This window comes from Pygoscelis adeliae, unplaced genomic scaffold, assembly GCF_000699105.1.
Source record: "Pygoscelis adeliae isolate BGI_AS28 unplaced genomic scaffold, ASM69910v1 Scaffold242, whole genome shotgun sequence".
NCBI lineage: Eukaryota > Metazoa > Chordata > Aves > Sphenisciformes > Spheniscidae > Pygoscelis > Pygoscelis adeliae.
In genome coordinates this window covers 919,160-941,932 of record NW_008824369.1, presented here as the reverse complement: position 1 = coordinate 941,932, position 22,773 = coordinate 919,160, and the positions used below count along the sequence as shown (strand labels likewise).

General features: G+C 35.5%; 1 protein-coding gene across 1 annotated transcript in view; it reads right to left on the bottom strand.

The window, feature by feature from the left end:
• TRRAP (transformation/transcription domain-associated protein) overlaps positions 1 to 22,773 on the bottom strand; it is a 101,664-nt gene that overhangs the window by 29,833 nt on the left and 49,058 nt on the right. The window contains 14 exon segments of the mRNA XM_009320003.1: positions 4,910 to 5,101; positions 11,004 to 11,139; positions 11,638 to 11,750; positions 12,147 to 12,284; positions 13,700 to 13,987; positions 14,285 to 14,404; positions 15,108 to 15,254; positions 15,621 to 15,800; positions 16,814 to 17,027; positions 17,965 to 18,086; positions 18,782 to 18,984; positions 19,868 to 20,014; positions 21,950 to 22,075; position 22,773. The exon segment at position 22,773 is cut by the window's right edge and continues 213 nt beyond it. Of these exon segments, the coding sequence (XP_009318278.1) occupies positions 4,910 to 5,101; positions 11,004 to 11,139; positions 11,638 to 11,750; positions 12,147 to 12,284; positions 13,700 to 13,987; positions 14,285 to 14,404; positions 15,108 to 15,254; positions 15,621 to 15,800; positions 16,814 to 17,027; positions 17,965 to 18,086; positions 18,782 to 18,984; positions 19,868 to 20,014; positions 21,950 to 22,075; position 22,773 (2,127 nt within the window).

The following is a 22,773-nucleotide window of genomic DNA, read 5'->3' as shown; positions in this document are numbered from 1 at the left end:
GAATCACCAGCACAGAACTTAGACCAATGGGTCACTAGTCTTAATAAACAAACAAATTATTTTTAAAAATAAATAAAGGTGCCATAAAGTACTTTCTTACATGCTTTCAAAAGGTCCCTGCATAACTTCAGGCTCCCCTCTTCTCCAGGGATGCTAGCTAGGTTTAACTTTGGGCAACTATGACATGCCTTTCCTTGATAGTATTAAGATAAAAATCCTTTCTTTCATTTTGAACTGCAAATGTTTTCACAAATTATCCCTCAAATGATAGGGTCTTGCTTTTAAGTAGTTTAGGTTTTTTTTAAACAAACAAACAAAACCACAAACACGAACACCAAAAGGAAAGATAGTTTACTGGAATCTACACTCTATTCACTCCCATCCTTTTCCCCACATACATCTAAATAAAACCACAGGTTAGAATTAAATTCTAGCATACGGGTTTGAACTTACTACATCAACCTTAATCATAGAAAAGCAGAAGTAAATATATACACAGTGTGCTAAATACAAGGATGAAGTAAAAATACTGACCTTAAACAAAACTTTTTACAGAACTTTTAATAATTAAAAACCAAAACTTTTAACAGAACTTACTAGTATAAATTCCCTGGTCGTGACCTGACTTCTTAATAAAAACTTGAAAGTTCAGAAATACTATCTACATGCTCCTGAAGGTGTTACTTTAAGATATTCTGCAAAGACCTTAGCTTTGAGAAGTTACTGAAGTTAAGGATGGCTTTTCACTGACATCTACTATCCCCAAATTAATGAGAGGAACAAACAGAAGATGGCAGTAGTCTCAAACCTACTAAAGGCAGCAGACATTTTGTTAAAACTTCAACTACCTGAAGAAAAGGCCCACAAACTTTAATGGAATTTAATTACCTGTAGTACAATAAAACCAATGTAGTATTCTCTAAGCTACCACTTGGCAGATAACAGTTGTATTCATTGTTAATCAACCAAATAAGATAACTATTTGGGGGAGGGGGGGGAAGGGCAGTCCAAATTTACAGAGTGAAATCTCTTGAAACAAAATAAATTAAATAAAGTAATATTTTCCTACAATCATCTCAGTATCAGCTCTCACAATAGCTTAACCTTCATCCTACACCCATTCATCACGTAAATTTGATTTTCTCACAGGTATTTAATCACATACTATCTGATATTAAAAAAAAAGTAATTACTGCAGTGCAAATTCACGGCTGTATTTGTACCTCTGTTAGTCATTAACTAATTTATCATTTCTTCATGAGGGATATATACATATTAGATTATTTTAAAAGCTTGTTTTAGTTGATATCTGAAAGCATTTAAATACTTTATTTAGCAATACTAGTCCTTTCATGCTGCAGATACTGCCAGTCTTAGGGGAGGAAAAACTCGAAGTATCAGTGAAAACTTAGCAGGAAGGAATTAATTTCATCCAGAAGCCTTCTAGTTGTATTGTATCAGCTCAAACAAATGAAACATTGTACCTATTTACTTGACAACTTCCTCTCAATATGGAGAAAACTTCCATGTTCATTCACTTTATCTGGTGCATCAACTTATATTATAAAAATTCGAAGGTATGGGCTGCTGTGTAAGCTCTACCCGCAAATAGTGTCATTTTAGTAAAGGTACCTTAGGTCACGCAGATTTAGTTACTTATGAATCACACCCAGCATGACACGCAGGATGAAACTACCGATCTTAAACAGAATTACAGAAGCCACTATATCAAACAGAACTCAGAAAGCAAGGTCCTCTGCATTTCTACAGGTAAGGTTCATTCATAGTTCTCTGAGCAATGATCCATCAAGAAATGCATCCCTGTTATGAAATTTCAGATTGTGTTGCACTGAGACATTCCAGAATTTATTCCCTGGAGATGAAAGGTTTCCTCAACAGTAACAAGAGCTAATCTTCATCAGGTACATGTTTATCAGGACACCTAAACAGGGACATAGTCAGCCTAAATGACAAATGAATGGCATGTTTTGTCAAAATCACACACTGCATGACAAACTGAACACAATCCTGCCCCAGCCCCACTTCTGCACCCTGGCTGCAGCTGTACAATACAGATCAGAGGACACAAGGTTCATTTTCAAGAAGCTTCTGGAAGCATCTCAAGGCCAAAGCCCATTTTTTAAAGATTAATTTAGGCACCTACTTCCATTCGATTATTCTTGGCAGTAACATCTATTCTCAAAAATTCTTCTCTTAGAGTTGCAAAATGAATTACTTACATAATTAAATCCAAGAGAAAACAAAAGGGTAAGTGTTGACAACGCATACATTTCAAAAGGAAACAGGAGTCCATTTTTGTTATGGTGAAGTATGTCTTAAAGTTGCAAAGGACACAAGCCATGCATTTTTCACCATGCAATATGTGTTATTACATCTCATGTAATAAGTAAACTGCATGTTCTATATTATTGGAGTTGTGCCAGCTGCTTCACAAAAGTATTTCTGGAGATCTGGAAAAAAAAATGGTCTCAAGTGCTTACAAGCTCTTCCTGACAGGACAAGAAACAAGTACTTTTCCCTAATTTGTGCGCCACTTGCAAGTAACATATATACCAAAGAGAAAGACTAAAAGCACAGGATTTAAACACCTCTCATCTTGAAATTGAATTGTCAATGTTGTGTGAACAAAAGAAAAAATTTCTCACAAGCAAAAATAAAGATGTACCTACTGTACAGCATCTTAAAACCAGTTTATGTTTAAATAAATGCTGGAAAACAGTACATTCTTTGCCTTGTAATATTTAATTATTTGAGGGGTAAAATATGGCGTATTTAAATAAGCACTAAGAACCTGTTTAGCAAGGATGAAAGAAAAGTGATCTTTTACTTTCCTTATTCCAAGCATACTCCTTTAGAGAAACAGAAAATAGCATGCCCCATTTTGAGAGCAAAACGCTTTTATGATTCAGAAGCAGCCGATGAGCTCTACCTTCTCCTAGAAATGGATGACAGAGTTAAGAAAAAAGTAGGTAAGTAGAAAAATGGCACAAAAAACATTAGCTTTGTCCATCCTCTGTGTAGGTACTGGGTTATCCATCTGGAAAGTTATTCATCCTTTGTAAGTCAAGGATTCAAGCATGCACGCAAGAGTTTATATGAACATCAGTGCTGTTAAAAGTCATGTGCAATATACTGCAGTAATTTTACAGAACAGCATGAAATTCAAGTTACAAACTTCTTCCCCTGTTTTAAGTTATCTTGACAAAGAATTAAGCTACTTAAGATTAGATAATACTCAACTTCTGGCAGGATTTTTTTTTATTTGTTTTCGGGGGAGGTGTTAGGGGGTTTGTTTGTTTTTAAAGTTCTTGTAACCCCAAATTCATTAGCTGTCCCTCATTTCATTCTGGAGAGGACAGCTCACTGCTTCATTGCCAGAATTCTGCCCCTACTTTAGGAGCAAGCTTCTCTCAAAACTATGCTTGCTTTGTCCATTTTTGTCCAGAAAGCATATAGATCTCTTTCCGATCACAAACTAGTAAGGCCATAGGGCTCCATCCACTTCTGATTCAAGCAGTCTGTCCCTTCTCAGTTCAGCAAAAGGCCCCTGACAGAGGTTACCACTGACTCAAATCTTCCAGCTGACCTACTCACATGAGTGCTCCACAACAGACTGGAATTAAAAGGAACCAATTAGTTGGAAGCAGTAGCCTTTTCAATCAGGACAGCTAAATTTGTATGATGTGCACCCACACGTAGACAAGGAGCATTATTGAAATATGGCCTCCCACTCAGACGAAAGAAATTTTCTTTCCTGTAGCTGGCATCAGATTAGATGAGGGGAGCAGAGATCACTCTTCCCAACTCACAACATCTCTCAGTCTGTGAGGCAACATGATTCAACATGGGAATTCTTTTTACAGCAGTACTACAAGATTTTAACGCAGTGTTTAATGTTTAATGCAGAACCTGCCAAATGAGCTAGCTGGATAACTAATAAAGCTGAAGACCAATGCATGAAGCTTTGAGGTACACACGTTAGTTTATCTCATAAAATGCACTCTCCTTTTCAGCAAAACTTGTATACAATTAACCCCCTGTCCAATGAGAAATATCATATACTTAAAGACTACATTCCTTCCTACTTCTTTTCCCTGATGCAAATCAGAACATTCAGCAATACAATGTAGAAATGACAAAGAAAAGGTAAGGCTCACATTGGCCAGAACCTACAGTATTTTTCTACAGGTAGTAGTGCTCACCTAAAAAGTCCTTCACTAACAACAGACTTTCACAGTTTTTGGTTCTTTGACCTTAATGCTTAAGCCACAGGGATGTTCAGAACTTGCTCAGCCTGTTCAAAACGCTACTCCTCAGAGAAACGCCAGCATTTCTAAATACCCTTTTCCCATACAGGGCATTAACAGTTAGCTCAGATTTAAAAAAAATAAAAAAATAAAAAAATAAAATTTAAAACAAAAAAAAAAATACAGGAGTACGCTACAGTTGACAAAATTCCATAATGCGTTTAACACATTTAACTGAAAAGAACACTTAGGAGGTTACTTCAATGTTTCTGCAAATAATACAATGCAACAATACACCCACCCAAAATGGACCTCATTTCAAAACCCACTGAGTGTTCACGACCTCCAAGTACTACAGTGCATTATGCATTAGCCCACAAAAAAAAGTTGAGCCATCTGTTCAATTTTTAAATAGCTACTTCTATATGCCACAAACAGAACAGATTCAGGTAAACTATAAAAACTTTAAAAGGAATCCAAATTAAAATGCACATTCTGCAACTTCCAACAAAAAAAAAAATACCATTACGAAAAACCAATCAGTACTATACAGTAAAATATTTTATGCTCATAGCTACTAAATGTCCTGAAACCTGCTATTGGAAAATAACTGGCAATAAAAAAAACCTTTTCAGTCTTACCTGGAGAAGGGGAGTATGAACATGCGAGACCACGTGAGGAAGCCTTCGCCATTCTCGAATAGCTAAACTACTCGCCATCTCTACCAGACGCTCAATGAAGTTAAGCTGTTGCTCTTCCGGATGGCAGATTGCTAAGTATCCTCTGTACATATTCACCTTCCATGCCATCTCCTTTGGACAACTCAACTCCACCTGGTAAAGAAATGGGAAAAAAGTCTAGTAAAGATTATTCATACTCAAATGCAGACTTTTTAAAATTTTTTGTTAAAAGCCTTCTTAAACAAACACTCAGTTTTATTTTTTTATAAAAATTAGCTCAATTTCCAAAAATATCAGACTAAAACATTGAAATTTCTGTCACTAGCGGAGTTTCAGCTCTCACAGTTATTGGCAAGTGCAGGCTAGCAAATAAATTGCAAATTCAGCGCAAGAGTAGAAGTGCCTGCATACAACCTGCTGTGAGGGTATTTTTACACTGACAACTGTAGTGTAGCTCAGAGACAGCTGAGCAAGCTGAAAGCGGTCTTGCAACAGGAGGATGAAGCTCACTGCAAACCAATTCACCCTGTATAAAGTATAAAGAAAAAAGATGCTTCTCAGCAGATAACGCATACTACCGCTGAAATGCTTCAGGGGCTTCAGAACAAGTAATGTCAACTTCTCACTTAAAAGGATCCCGTTCCTGTATGTCAGCACATTGTGCCAGCATTATACTTCCTAACTGCCTGTTCTAGGCCATTACTAAGCTTATGAGAATAAAGTTAATAATTTTTTTAAGTCATCTACAACTAACCTTCCCGTTTATGTCAAAGTAATTTCTGAGTACAGGTGCAAAATCAGGTCATAGAGCTAAAATAATTTAAAAAATAATTTTAAATCATTTTCTTAAAATCCTGGAACAGTAGAAATATGGCAACTAAAAACATCAAAGTACTTGAGTTGTCTAGCAACTAATTTGTGTGAGTATTTTACAGTAAATTTGTACTTAACCAATGCTCACTAGCTGACACTACAGGCCTTAAATCTAGAACTTTTTCACTTCTCTTTCTTCCGCTTTACATCAAACCCTTTATGGATTGATATGCAACACAGAAATGCAACAACGCAGAAATCCTTCTGCATTATCTTCTTGTTGATATACTGTATCTTAACCATTACAATTGTTATTTCTGTTATCCTCAACTGACTTTTACGCCTGAGTCAGCAAAGAGAAAGTGCCAGGTAGCAACCTTACACTTATACAGTGAAAATAATCTCTTTCTTTATTACATTATCTACTGGATCATTAAACACAATGGCAATGTGAGCAAATGGAAATGAGTCTTGGGTCCTATCAAAGGCCACTTGCTATTTTAATAGCTTAACTTTAATAGGTAGATTATTAAAAATGTTTCACAAAGATTTACGAAAACATTGCCATCTTTTCTGACCTCTCTTGTGAATCAACCATGGAACTTGACAAAAACAGCCACATTAAAGAGTATCAATAAAATTGGAGTAGCAAGTATAGCAGCATAGAATCAATTATTCTTTCATATCCTAATATTCATGCAAACATGTCGTGACACTTTTACAAGAACCTGAGTAGAGCCACAAGAGCTCCATTTACAGCTTCAGCAGCATCTTCTCCTTAGTCGTTTAGTAAATGTCTCATTACTGAAAATATCTCATTTAATATAACTGCAGCTAAAGCATATCAGCAGTTAGCCGTGGTTGTCACTTCTACTCAACTTGCAAACCTCCAAAACCAGAACCTGTCAGACATGATCTATTTCATTCTGTTTGAACTCAAGGTTTATAATATACTGTACAATACAGTTGTTCTTTTAGGCTTTAAAGGTTTCTCAGATAACTGAAGTTGCATACTTAAATATGATGCAAAATACCAATTGTTGTAAGAACAAAAGAAGTTAGTTAAAATGTAAATATAAACTATAAGATTATTTTTGTAGCATATGCAGCTTGCTACTTACAGATTTGGCTTCACATGGGCTGATAAATGATAAAATCCATATTTAGAGACACCTATTTAATTTGAACCATCAGTACTACAAATATTGAAAAATTCCATTTCAAATGTTACAATGGTTGGACACCTTTAATCTAGGTTCCATCAAAAGGCAACACTACCTTTAATTAATTAAACAACTTTTACTGTTTTCATAGTTTAGCCTTTAAAGCAAAACATACTGACTGTATCCACCTATTTTCCCTTCTGACAAAAGAGTTACAGAAGAATAATCATACTACATTTAAAAAATTTATTACTCAGTCTGATTTTGAAGAAATTGGCATATTTATCATGCAAGACTAAGTTGTCACAATGAAGCGTGCTGTTAGGATATTTTGTATACAGGAACTTAATCCTGCAAGATATTGGAATTAAAGGATGCTCAGCATTTTTCAGAATCATGTTTTATCTTTTGCAAATATTATGAAACTAGACAGATAACATGTCAATTTGACATATTATACTTCTAACTAGTAGTTATTGGTTCAAAACTTCAACACTACTGACAAAACAATAAACCCCAATTAAGTGACAGACTAATTCTTCTGGCTTTCTGTCTGCAACATGAAAAAACACCGCCTAAGGCTCTGCCCAGAGCTTTGTCAGTAAAATTATATTTTAAATGTCCAATTCACCCCCTTATTCCAAACTCTGGCATCTTTAGCAGAGTAATTCCAGTAATGTCACACTATATAGCAATGGTGCAATGAAGGTCAGCAAGCTCCTTTCCACTTGTAATTTAATGCAGTATTCTCACCTTTCAGATTTCAGTTCTACATCTGGTTTATGTTTCTACATTAACTAATCACAGATGAACAACTCTACCTATCATGAAAAGAGGGTATATTTCCTTAAAACTAAAAAAAAAAAAAAAAAAACCACCAACAACAATAATTCAATCTTCTATAGAACAGTGATACTGCATACAAAGTTAAAAAAAAAAAAATCCCAGAAAAGTCTACTGATGACTCTAATACAGAAGTCTGTCATTTGTCCCAAGAAGCCCGAGATGGCTGTATAGCCTGACATTTTATAGCAACCTCAAGAACAACAACCACTAGCTTATTCACATGGGATGGTTCTTAAAATGGTTGGGAAGAAGATGCCTAAGAGGCGATAAGGAGGACGTTACCTAAATATGGCCATTTTTTTGCACGTGGAAGAATTCCTCAAAATTTGCTCTCAGATAAAAATATCTACCCACATATTTTCTGTTGCACCTTTTCAGAAAATAGAGGGTCATTTTCAGCATGTTTCCCTAGCCATTGAAACTTTATTCTCTCACACGCACAAAAAAATGTTTATGAACACGTGGAAAGAAAAAAGATCTTCCAGATTTAAATCTTTTGAAATGTTATTTTCTATAGGTACTGTGCTCCCTGCCTTCAAACTGTTCCATAACAGCCAAACCTTTACAGAGCATTCATTCATCAAGCACATGGATAGCACAGAATACACAGTCTCATGAGTGAAACCCGGGAAAGGACAAAGGGAAGGTTAAATGTTTTACAAGTCCATGTTGTTCAGCAAAATGAATTACAAGCAGAACACAATAATGAACTCCATAATGAATCAGAAAGGTCAATAGCAGAAAAGTACAAACAATACATATTATCCGTTAGCAAATGAAGATGATAACTACCTCGCTTGCCATACACAAGTTCCTTAGTTTCTGACTAAAGCAGCTAAGTACTGTGATGGTTTCTAAAACAACATATAACAGGCAGGGCACATCTATGCTACTTCAGATGAAGAATATGCCCAGAAAGACTGTGGCATCTCAGTTCTTAAGAGATACTAAAACTCTACTAGACAAATCAACCTGATCTACTTGGGCCCTGCTCTGAATGGAGCATTGGATGAGATGACCTCCAGAAGTCCCTTCCAACTCAAACTATTTTATGGTTCTGTAAACTTTACATTAAACTATAAAAGTATAATCATCAATGCATTAAGCTTCTGAGGAAACCTTGGAACATCAGAAAATTCCAAACTCAAGTTTTCTGATTACACAGAACATCAAGTAAGGAACTTACAGGAAACAACTCCTACTGGCAGTGCTATCTTGAAGCCTCAGCACTCTCCGTCATGAACATATATATCTAGAAGTATGTACAATCATTATGATATTTACTTCTAGCACAAAACTTACCACAAATTGTCACAATTTGAAAGGAGATAAAAATAGTTTTTAGCTTTATTTCTTTTTTTCAGTAAAGACTGTAGATTTAAACAGTGTCACTTCACAAAAGCCTACTCTTTCTTGTAAGTGGTCTCGGTATTTTTACTTGTATGCTTTCTAGTATAAAGATTATACACAGGAAAAAATTGTTTGGGGAACACATTTGAAAGTCAATCATCCAAAAGCTAAGCGCGCCCTTGTGCTTATGCATTATGATTCTACTTACTTTATAAACCTACTTTGCAGAATCGAAGTATTTTTTCCCCCAGAAGTAACCTATCCCTTACTATAATCCTGGTGATCTTGTTCAAGTCCAATCCCCATTTCTCTCCCTGTCAATCAATTCAAACCCTGTCTCCTGCACAGCCAGTCTCACTGATGCACCCTGCAACATTTAATTCAATGCCTCTCCTCTCTGCTAGTTTTACCAAGTCCTTTACGCTTTCTCAATGGAAATCACTTTCTTTACCTTCTTGCTTCAGCCTATTTACCCAGTTATCCCTGCCACTCCTAGTCAAATTTGTACTCCTCCAACCTCCTTCATCCTCACCTCATTCTTCTCATTGCTTCCCAATCTCAGGCTTATTGCCTGAAGTTCATTACCTGGTCTTGTGTCCCTCACCTCTCGTTAGATTCCCCACTTTCCAGTCTTGACCACACTGGCTCCAACCTCTGGTGCTCCCAAGATATTTGGGAATTATATGTAACGGATACATTGCAAAATCAAATCAGTCTTATTTTAAACGGAGTTAAAGTAGACTCTACGCGAGAATAAAGTTAGAAATCTAGCAGTTAATTTGCAGTAATAAAGTATTTGAGTACTTAAAAAGAAAGTAAAAGACGACAGATACAGGAAGCAATCCCCAGAGAGATAGTACGGAAAAACATTGCTACTGAAAGAACAACAAACCTTCTATTACGCTTCTGCTAAGTGTGGCTATAAAATCCAAGAAACAAGCACGTGCCAAGTAAGTAAACCCATTACATTTCCCAACACATATAAACAACTTCAAATTTGTGACTGTCTTCATTAAAACGGTAACTACTGATATAATCTGCAGTGTACATCAGCCTCACCAACCAATCAACACTGAAACTGAGATTTCGTGCGTTGCTTTTTCAGGGACTTTTGTTAACAAGACTGAAACACAGCCTTACAAATATTCCTCAGATACACTGAGGTATTTAATGTAAACCAAATTTAGCTGACAAGTCCCTGACCCTCACATTTTCATACATGTCTTAATCCCCCTTCACATGCTGTGGAGATGAACAGAATAAATTGTGTTTAGCAGTTTTAAGTTTGGACAGTAGAAGTTAGGAACGCTTTGGCTTTGCCTTTCAGGTGCTAAAACAAACAAAAACAACAGAGGCAATGGCCTTTTACACCTGGAAGCATAGTTACGTTGCCCACAGACAAAGGGATGATGATAACAGATGTATTTTCTTACTTTATTCCCTTTCACAAAAGGAACATTTGTTCCTGTAAAGGTATAAAATACAAAAAATGTCCCTCCCCAATATTACATTATTTTAAATAATACCATATACTTGCAAGGATCCCATTTTAAGTTTCTCCACATATCCCTGCTGGGCACACACTTCTGTGGCAAGCATTTGTTGCTTTTTAATGACTCATTACCATGCACCATGTCTTTCACCTGCACTGGCTAAATTTCTTACATAGTACAGCTTTATAAACAGATAGAAAAGAGATCCAAGTTTGTTGAAATGACATGCTTCAATTGCCAAATACGAGGCTGTGTGCTGGGACATCAAAGAAAACTTCCAACGAGCAGTTCACTGTGTCTGTGAAATGAACTGTAATGCTGACTCGTTAGAAATGTAATCAGTAAAATGAACAAAGAAACTAAACATTAGCATAAAAAGCCCTCACTCACCTGCACCAGAGCCTCCTTCATAGCAGTCCAGTTTGAGACCCTCCATGCACATTCCAGTACTAAGTAAGGATTTATATGACCTTTTGACTGGCCATATTCTGTCAAAGGTTCCCACTGGTTCAATTCTTTCGAGCAACTATGAAAATGAAAAGCATTGTCAACTTGGTTACCAAAAAACAAAATTTCAATAAAAGTGACTACAAATGTTGTGAATCAGAATATTATCTGCATATTTGTTTGTCTATTGAACAGCTTTGCAAGCATTGTAAAAGTTTTATCCAGATGGGAATTTTTTTTTTTTCCATTTATTACCAGTTACAATACAGAAATCTGTGAACAGGGAAGAGCTGCATTTTGTGTCTCCCAGAACAACTATTATGGATAGGAAAAACAAATTTTAGCTCCAGTCTATTTCCACCAATAGCAAATTACATTTTTACAACACTTCAGGCATATCACTTCTAAGGGTCTGCTAATGGAGTAAAAAAATATTTTTATTCCTTTAAGTTTCCCCTGTATCTGAGCTAAGTCCTGAGGTAAGTTTATTCTCGCAACTAATGCTTTAAACCAGCAGGGTATTTTACTTCTACTGCAGGGTAAAAATACTTGTTCTACAACAGCTTTAAAGTCTTACCGAATCCAATGGTCTTCCCAGAGCTGATACTCAGGAAAGATCGAAGGGGAAGCATTGTTCCGTTCGTGCTCTTTTTTAGCCTTTTCCATTGCTTTTTCGTAAGTTTCTTGTGCCTAAATAAAATTCAAATAATTTTATTTTTCCATCTGCCATATAAACATTAACTCAACATTCTTTTCTTTTAAAAAAAAGTGATAAGAAAACTTTTATAAATTCTAAGTTTAAAAAAAAAAAAAGTGAAGTGTGTTAACTCATTCCTGAATATAGTCATTATGTGGCAGCTTTACAAATGTCATGAAAAACTGATGGATGTGCTCAAAAATTTCACCTTATCTAGGTATTACATGGCCTTAAACTACTACTTTAGCCAGTAGAGAGGATGTGGCATTTTCTATTTTAGAAGACTGAAGTTGTTTATTAACATTCAGATTATTTTCTTGCTGACGAGAATATTCATCCTGGTAGATCCAGTAGAACCACCCAAATAATTTCTAATATCAAGAGTGTACCTGTTCAAAAAAGCCATGTTGTTCATAGGCAATAGCTGTTGCTGTCTCCGGGAATTTACAGCGTTTCTGCCATAGTCCAGCCCACATATCCTCTTCTTGTAACAAAGAGTAGAGCTCAGCGAGGGAATCCAGTATTTCCTACAATGTTAAGCACACATATTTCTCCACAGTCAAGCTGTCATTATAAAGCACAGTAGATAGCAAAACCACACGTCCTACGTTGAGGCAAATTGAGAAAGACATGGAAATAGAGAATTGTTTATATAAACTCTTTTTAAAACTCTAGAAGGCAAGCAATTAGTAATAACCAAGCACTGAGAACAACAACAGTGCATTACACGACAACAAAAACCCCTGTGGCTTGTACATTGATTCTTGCTTGTCTTCTCTAATATATCAGATCAAATCATAGAAAACAAAATTGTTTAACAAGCCAAGAACTCAGTCTTTCATGTAAAAAGAATCTGTAATATTTAGCTTCCTCAGCTGATCACAAACATGCCAAGGTAGATCATAACTACCTGACAAATAACTAAACACAACAGCACCTGTTTACAGGGAACTCAATTTTCTTTAGCTAATGATTCTTTAAGGTAATATACCAACAGACTTGATTAGGGAAAGCATACTCCCTTTGAGGGAGACAGAGACAATACAGAATTCTATTCAAGATTTAAAATTAGGGGCAGAAATGGTTTCATTTAGTTTTACAATGCTGCAGAGAATTAGTGTCAAAAGCAGATGGAAAAGAGGGAGAGAGAAAAATTGGAAATATCAATGACACATAAAAGAAAAGCATGAGAAGCAGGTAAGACACAAAGTAATCAATGTTGCAAGTGTCTGTATTCACAAACACACACGGACAGGAATTTCTTCACTGAATTAAAAAAAAAAAAAAGAAATCGACACTACTTTAACAAGGTTCTAAACACAAAGATTTAGAAGTGATTCCCCCCCTGTACTTGGCACTGGTGAGGCCGTGTTCAGTTTTGGGCCCCTCACTACAGGAAGGACAATGAGGTGCTGGAGCGTGTCCAGAGAAGGGCAACGAGGCTGGGGAAGGGTCTAGAGCACAAGTCGTATGAGGAGGGGCTGAGGGAACTGGGGTTGTTCAGCCTGGAGAAAAGGAGGCTGAGGGGAGACCTCATCGCTCTCTACAACTACCTGAAAGGAGGTTGTAGCGAGGTGGGTGTCGGTCTCTTCTCCCAAGGAACAAGCGATAGGACGAGAGGAAATGGCCTCAAGTTGCGCCAGGGGAGGTTTAGATTGGACGTGAGGAAAAATTTCTTCACTGAAAGAGTTGTCAAGCACTGGAACAGGCTGCCCAGGGAAGTGGTTGAGTCCCCATCCCTGGAGGTATTTACAAGACGTGTAGATGTGGTGCTTGGGGACATGGTTTAGTGGTGGACTTGGCAGTGCTAGGTTAATGGTTGGACTTAACGATCTTAAAGGTCTTTTCCAACCTAAATGATTCTATGATACTATTGTATTACACTTGTCACTGTGTTTTTCTCTTCACATTTCATAAGGTATTTCAATTAATATAACACTACCTGTTGAGGAGGAGTTATGCTTTCCTGCTCATAAAATTCTGTTGTCTGTTTAGGCTTAATTTGTAGACTCAGTCCTTTTTCAAAGGCTTGATGTTCCAGCATCAGTGTAGAACGAAACCAGAGATTGTGAGTTTTACCCAAGTATTTCAGGACGCAAGGTCTGATGGGAATGGGAGGAACACACTGTGACATTGCTTCCACAAAGCAATTCAGTGCACTCGGCTGGCAATCTCGCTGTACTTGGTGGCTACCACTGCACAAGAAAGGGCTTATTTCACCTGCTAGAGCCTAGAAGAAAAAAAATTAAGTGTAGTTATCTGTTCGTTCAGATTCTTCAGTTAAAGAATTTCGATTAAAAGTCTTGTTAATACAGAGAACAATCATTTGATAAGTGTATTTCTCTTTGTAAATTGAAGGGCCTTATTTATTTCAAAAGATGTACTGATAAGGTATACAGCATTCACTAGTCACAAAGAATGGCAAACTTCTCAAAGCAAGGGAACAAGTCATTTATCACATAAATACATTTTCCTGAAACACCAGTCATTTACAAAGAGGAATTTGTAAGTGAGGAGAGATTCTCACATGTTGTTGTCTGTCAGACAAGATTTTCCAAAGTCGTGAAAAAAGCTGTATCCAGGTCTTCTCTGCTAATGGTGTAGAAATATGACATAACTGAACAAAGGCACTCAGCAACGCTCCAGTCTAGGGGAAAAAAAAAAAAAAAAAAAGAGATGTATATAAATGGGAAAAATACAATTAATACTACAGTAAAACAGTTCACAGTTATACAGTTGTTTAAGCAGTAATGCAAATGCCTTTTCCAACCAACATACCAAAAATATGTTTCCTTTAGCAATACAGGCTACTGTAACAAGAATTTAATCCTATTTTCATGTTGATTTAGACTCCGATTCATTAGTGTAACCATTTAGAAAAAAAGAAGGAAAAAGGAAAGAAGTTGATGACTATGGTAACAGGAATGATTAAGTTAATTGGACGGAGCTGTTACTACTGCGAGAATTATTTCAACACAGCTTTCTTCTAAAATTATCTTCTTAGAAATTATTTAAACATAAGATGCCGATTCACTTTTTTGATCCTATACCCTGTCTTTGCCATTACTATTTTCTTAACTGAACGGGTAAAATACACTTATAGGTGGAGGAGGATGAAATTTAACTTCATAGGAAAGGGATACAGTAACAACTAGCTATTAAGTGAAGGCTTAAGAATTTTTTATCCTATGCAAGTAAGAAATTACATCAGATTATAAGAGATGCCTACAGAAAAAAAAAATCAGCAAAAAATCAGAAGTGTGAAAGAAGAAAAAAAAAATGTATGTCAGGTCAGTTTGAAGATTTCAGTATTAAAATGATTTGTCAGGAAACCAACGACCTGTACCAACCTTCACTTCTCGAAGAGAGTCAAGAAATTTGTCATGCCGGTTGGTCAACATGTGCAGCTGATTGCCAATGTCCTTCTCAGAAAGCTCCTTAGTTTTAGGTGTACTGGTCTGATCTCCCGGAGCCAATTCAATGTCTATTTCAACATCCTATACAGAAGTAAACAACTCAAAAACATGCACATATTTTCTAAGTACTTTTGCTTTTTTTCCAAACAAATACAAAATACCCTTCCAATCAACTTATTTCAGGTCTCACTGTTTATTTCTGCTAGTTCTTCAGGTTCAGATATAGAATTGCCATAGTGCTATAGTAAAGAAAAGGCTAAATGAATGAATGCAAGTTCTGAGAAACCCATGCATGGTTAAACTACAAGGTACTAAACACCAGATATATGGAACAATCTGTGCACATCATCTTCAAGACATACTCTCCAAACTTATTTGATGAGACACTAGGAAGAGCTATATTCCATCAAAAAGATGTATTTTTCCACAGTATTTTCTGTAAGTTACCTCTTCTTTGGATTCACTGTTTTCCCTTTCACGAGGCTCTTGTTTGACATGGGTTACCATAGCGAATGCCGCTCTATCATGACTGTCAGCCAGGTTGATAACATTGGTGATAGAGGGCAGCATAGCACCCTGACAGCTTGTCCCAATTGTAGTATTTCTCTCACACACTGCCAACAGGAGCTAAGACATTAAAAAGCAAGGAGAGTTTTTAAATATACATTTACTGTCATATTTCAAGGAAAACATCGCTATGGTTTAATATTTATCAGTAAGATAAAAGTTGCAATAATATGTTTAAGACCTATTTATCACCTTTATTCGATAAATACACTAATACATTTTCATCTTAATCTGATCACATTTTGTCACCACTTTGAAGATCATGACTATACTTTCAAGATTGTTTTTCAAGCCCCTCCTGAAAATTGCTGAAGAAATTGGAATCTTCTATGCCTAAATTCTGTATTTTGTACTTTTTAACACATATCTTTAGTACCCTCAATTAGCTAATGTATACAGACTCTCCCCATTACAATGAAAGTCCTCCCAAAAAGGATGTGGGGCAAAAAAAAAAACCAAAACCACAAAGTTGTTTTTTATCTCTCTGGAAGGAGTTCTAATACTTTTAAGAGTACAAAGTTATCCTCACAGTCACTTTAAACTCATGTTTTAATATGCAAATTGTTTTTTCTTTTTAAAAAAAAAAAAAGGGAAAGGTTTGATCCCATCTTGTTTTAAATAAAACAACCAAAAATGCAATTTCATTTCAATGCAATCCCACCTAACAGTTGTCATACCACCAGAGCAGACACTCCAGCCTTAACGGTTTTCTTGAAATCATCGACTACAACAATTATTGTATTTTTTTATAATCACCATCATTTATAAGAGAGAGATTTTCTTAAGAAGTATTAACCTGGGCCTTAAGCTTTTTGCAGAGAAAATAGATTTTAAAGGTTGATATTAAAGCAACTTCCCAAGCATCAGCATCTCATGGTTTAGACACTGTATTTATTTTTAAGCACCACTGGAAGTATCTGAGGCAGCAGACTCAATATTTTTAGCTTTGATACAGATAATAGATACTACAAGACACACATTGCATAATGTTTTTACACACAGCCAAGAAAAATGGGAAATAAAGCGTATTTCTCAAATTGTAATTGTATTTCTGATACAAATAATTTCCCTACCTCGATGCACTGTTTTATCCAAAAGTGATTTCCCATTGCTTCCCAGTTTTGAGAACAGGTCACATAAAGTAGGCGTTCATAAACACGACGTTTCATAGAATTGTCAAAGACCTCAAAAAATTTGGCTCGTATGAGTGGCTGGGCACAACGCAAACCCGAAAGAAATGCTGGCTCAAGCTTAGCAGTAAGTTCACTACCAGAAAGATTCTCATCCCTAAAATGAATAAAGATTAAATGACAGAGACATTAGAAAGAGAAGCCTTCTAGGTTTTGTATATAAAATACTAAAAATCAAAAGAGGTGACATTCTGTAGAAGCCCACATGGTGTGGCATGCATCCAGGTGCAGCATTTTTAAAGAAACAGCAAAGAAAACATTGCTGCTTGTCAGAAAACTGCCCCAGAACTATCATAAAAACTCTTTCAGGATAAAATTGTATCATACTTGTGAAACAATTTCAACCACATCTGTATCTTGTTTGAAACGCCAAATGATATTGATTGATAAATCTTCTGATCACCGTGTCCACACCAGGGCTTTGCACCGTTAACCAGAAAACAGAACAGCAGCAAACAGTAACTCAAAATAATGTGAATCATCAGCACAAAATTAAATACATTAATTTATTGTATTTATTAATTAATTTAATGTATTTAATTAATTAAACAAATTTAATGGTATTTTTTGATAAGGTAAGTATTTTAATTTTTTCATCATTGTTACAAAATGTGCCAGTTTAGCTAGCAAAGTAACTCTCCTGAAAGTATAATTTACAAAAATTTCCAAGAAAAAAAAAATCTTTATACCCTACAGATGTGGAAAGACAGACAGATTTCAGCTGTCACCACAGTGTTCAGAGTACAACCAGCTATGAGGATGCCCTGGCATCTTGGGAAAGGAAGAGGTTGGGGCAGTGGAGATATTTTAGCAGAGCCAAAAAGAAAATCCTTTTTAGGGAACTTCTATTTTCAAATTGTCTTCCATAAATACATATTGTGGTCTCAGTGAAATTGATTGATTTTGCAATTGGGGGGAGGAGGGGGGGATCATTTAATTCAGACCTAAAAAGATTGATGGCATGCTATAAAGGTCATATATGGTACAAATTATGAACCAATAAGCTGCAATAAATGATTAATTGCTATAATTACCTATAGACATAGTTAACAAGGTCTAAGAACTGGGCATTTAATTCAAGGTCTTCTGGAAAACGCTTTTCAATGTAAGTCATCATTTTCACTAGTAAAATGGACTTCTCCCGGAGAGTAGGTGTCTGTGTTAAAAGACGACATGATTAATTTTGTCAATTCATCTTAAAACATGCGGAGAACTGGCACATTCAAAGTACACCTCAGCCATCTTTTATATCACTCTTTCACTTCTAAAGTACTGAAAAATAGCTTGGTAGAAGGTCGTAGTTCTTAAAAAGAAAAATAACTCAAGCGTTTATTCTTCTAATATATGCTAGAGAATCTTAAAATCATGACTAAAAACAGGTTTAAGTTGTTCAATGATTACAAAAATCTAATGTATATTTTAAAAAGTGTAGGTGCTTTTATACAGCACTAGATTGTCAAGTACTCAACTTTAACAGAAAATATGGCAAATTGAGGAGGCCACAAAACGTTACAGGAATAACACATTTAAACCAGCGTTAGTAATCCTCCTTCTGAAGAATCTCTCTATCCAAGTCAATGTGAAACCTATTTTAAAACTTTTACTTTAATACAAGTTCTCAGCAAAAGAGCATTTGAGATCAAACACCTAATATAAGCCTATAAAATGCTAAGCGTCGTTAACTTCAGCTACTTTCACAGGGGATGCAAAATATCCCAAACCTCATCAAGGGCACCTAAGCATATATAACAGATCCTTACAAACCTCACTGTCAAAAACTGATGAATTATAACAGTGGCTTATAGTTATTTATTATTTGAGAGCAATAATGATTTTATCTTCTCAATTTACCTGATTAGCTGCCATTGGGGAGTTGTTTTTCACCCACTCTTCCACTATTTTGACCACTGCACGAAGAATTTTGGCATCAGTAGATTTTTCAATGAGAGATGTTAGAATAGCTTGTATAAAATTTTTCCTCATTTCCATGCTCATCACAGCCAGGCGAGTTTTCACAAGATCCAGGCTTAGCATTACCAGTTCACTTGTACCTGCTATGGATGCAAAAAAAGGATTAGAATTGTGTATACACTTATATAACGCCCAGTAAAGAAATTTTCAAGGTAAGCTACTGTAATTTTAAAAATAGCAACAACAGTATCTGTTACCTGGAAATATATCCCTAGAAATAATGTTTTCAGACTTACTACTTTCCATTCCTAAACAACTGAGACAGACTCCCTCCAAAAAAAACCCAAATCCATTCAAAATCCTGAAGGCAAGCCTGCGTGGTTTCATTTCAGTAAATCTGTGGTAAAAGGTATTACAGAACCCCAGTACTGAAAAACTGCAATTAAACTTGTGAAAGAAATAGTATATGATGCAGGACACTTACTCTGTTCCATTAATTTCCTGACTTGCTTATCTGCCAAGTCTAATAATTTTCCAATTGTTTCTCAGTGTCAATAAAATTTGCAAGGTTCTCATTTACCTAATTAAAGTATGGGCTGGGAATCTAACAGTAGCAATTCTTTCAAAGTATATTCCTCAATAACTTATTCATTAATAAATTACAGTGCTCTTTACTAGCACTGAATTTTCTTCCACAAGAAGAAAACACTCCCCTCAACACTATAAACTCTTGTAGAATTTCAGTATTTCTATATATGCTGTAGGTCAACAAATATTCACTAACTATTCACTGAAATGTTTGAGTTAACACTGAAATTCATATATTAACCAGGTAACAGGAACTCAAAGTGCATTTTTATCCTTCAATACTTCAGTAATATTTCTCACTAATGTTGAAGTATTTTTCAACATGTAATAACACACACAAAACTCTACAAAATCATTTGAATCCCTTTAGGATGAAGAGATTTTAATACTTTACAACACTTCTAATCATTAACATCCTTAGACTACATTATGTAATACCTGTATTTGCTTCTGCTGTTCCTGCTGTAGCCTGTGGGTTTAAGTGTTCCCTGACCATCTTCTGCAGAGATCGCATAAAAACTGAAATCAATCTGTCAATGTAGCTGGGATTGTTACTGCACGCAGACTTCAGAATCATTAAAGTACCTACAGATAAAAACAATACTTAAGGAAGAAAAACTTTTATTGAGCATGACCTAAGTAAGATACAGGTTTTCAATGTGGATGTTCTTGTTCTATGAAAGAACACAGGAAGATGTTCTAGCTGTATTTTGTCCTGCCATGAAAGCAGCGTGGGACTACCCAGGTTACAAACACCAGAAATCTGGATAGATTTGAAGAAAAATTTCAGTCTCAACTTTAACCTAAGACTAAAAAGTTAATTTTGCATTAATCAAAATATTTGAAAGTTCTGTATGTAAGTGTGTGATGGAGGGCAAGGGGAAGAAAGGGAGGACAGAAAGATTGAGAGCAGATACTTCTCGAAGTCCTTAAAAAAAAAAAAAAAAGAGAAAGAAATAGTTAACCAGGCAAAATGAAACTACTCCTAATGTTGCACATTTGTTTTATAGCAAAAAGTAGAAAACTTACATGAATATGCCTGGGTTTAGTAATTAAAAATAAAATTAAAAAAATTACATCTTGGTTTTCTAATCTAGAAACTTTTTATAAAGTTTCATAAATCAGTTACTGTAGATTGAAAAAGTTAACACTATCGAAACAGGTAATTTCGGCACAGTTTATGAATGCACAATGCCTACAAGATCACAGTCCCTTCAAATTACACAGTTGTTAACAATGCCTATCCTAATATAAGCTTATTCATATACATGCAAACTGATCAGTTTTAGCAATATCTATGCTTTAAAATACTTAACTCTTTTTAAAAAAAAGTATACACATCCTGTCAAACTATACCCTCTAAAAATCCTACAGCTACCTCTTTCCTTACTGCAACTTCATAATTCAAGAAAAGCCTACAACAATTTTAATAGAAGCGTGCTTTGTTAACTGAGTGTTTGCTTCAAAAGTTTTTATTTCTTTTACTGCTCAGATGTGCACAAAATTTGACACACAAAATTCAGCCTCTTAAACACAGAATTAATAAGATATGCACCACCTGACAGATTGTAGTGCTGCTTTTAAGTGAGCTCTGGACACAGTGTAGGAAACATCTTTCTTGGTTAGTTGTAAAGCACATCCTGACATCTGACAAATAGGCAATTCCCAAAGCGAAATTACAACTATCTACAAGGATCACAGAGTAGAATAGTGAAGGACATTTGCCATTTAAATCAGCAAGTTTTCGAAATTGTGCAATTTCAGGTCTGTATTACCAACACAACCAGTTCTGGGCCAAACTGTATTATTCCAATATATCTTTGTAATTGTAATATGTAGCTGAGCTCTCTACTGGTTAAGTAAGTACAAAGAACAAGAAAAGAAGAACATTTCAGCTCTTCAGAACAGTATATGCTAAAAAATCAGATTAGCTCACTCAAGAAAAAAAAAATATAGTATTTTTGTAATTTCTTACTTACTGAGAATTCAAGGTCTATAAATACATAAATCTTCCTACACTATTTAAATCAGCTGATAAATGAGGCTTTAACAACAATTGAAAAAGAAAGTATAAGGCAATAACATGTAAGAGTGTTTACACAGATTCCTTGAAATATTCTACTGTATCTCAGAGTAGTACCCACAGATTTTGGTTTTTCCACATAACAAGTTTCCAGTAACTTTTACTTTGTATTTTGGTTAATCTGAATGCTGAATCTTTTTCCTATGCACTTTGAATACAGAAGGCTTCCATCTAGCACAGCTATAGCTCCCCACTTCCAATAGTTGCTCCCAAGTCAGCTACCGGGAGAAGATAGAATGCAACAAATCCCTCCAGTCCCTTTCTTCAGATGACAGACATCCCAAGCTCATCTCTCAAGTTAGCTCCAAACGCTTCCCACAGCTTCCTCTGCATGGTATCAGATTTCAATTTCCTTACAGAAAATAAAAGCTCGTGACAAAGATCATACTCATTAATGGGCACTCTACATATGTCTACTAGAGATGTGGGAAGCTTACCGAAGAGCTGAGAAGGGTTTGCATTAGTTGCCTTTTCATAATTAGTAAGTCCTTCATAAATAACCTTTCCAACTGCAGCATAAAGGCACTCCAGCTCTTCATACTTTGAAGCTACACTTGAGGTACCTGCAGAGTTTAGAAAGTTGTGTTTACTTTTGGTAACATTAGCCACAGAACAAGCAAGAAACAGTTACACTGTGAACATACAGTCTTCTATACCATTATCAGAACTTTATCGTGCTAATAAATCAAGGTAACACATGCAGATCCCTCATTTATATAAACCTCTTCATTATACTACTAATGTGTCTTCTGTAATACTGTACCACTACTTCTAAATAACTCATTTTGATGAGAAGTCTTAATTACTCATTTTTTTTATTTTTTTAAGAAAAGATTATCTAAATTATTTTATATTAAGACATGGCATATTACCTATTGTCTTTCTTTTTTCCACTCTATCTCCCTTCCTTGTTTTAGCAAAACAACAAAGCTTAACAACTAAAAAAATTGCACTTGTGAAGCTGAAAAATTATAGTTGCAAAAAATACATTAAATTTATAGCATGCATTTCTTGAACCAAAGTTATGACAGCCACAGGTTATTAAGTTTTTATGTCAATGGATAATGATGTATTCCACATGATTACTTATTTCAGCTTTTCTTTTTTTAAACGGAGGTTGAAAGTGCAAGCTAAAATGGACCATTAAATGCAGGAATCATAAAACAGAATATTAGCACATTCCAAAGAGTGTCTTCACCCTTCCCTTATTCACTTAAGTTACGCAGCAATAAAGGACAAAAGGAGGAAGAAAATACCACAT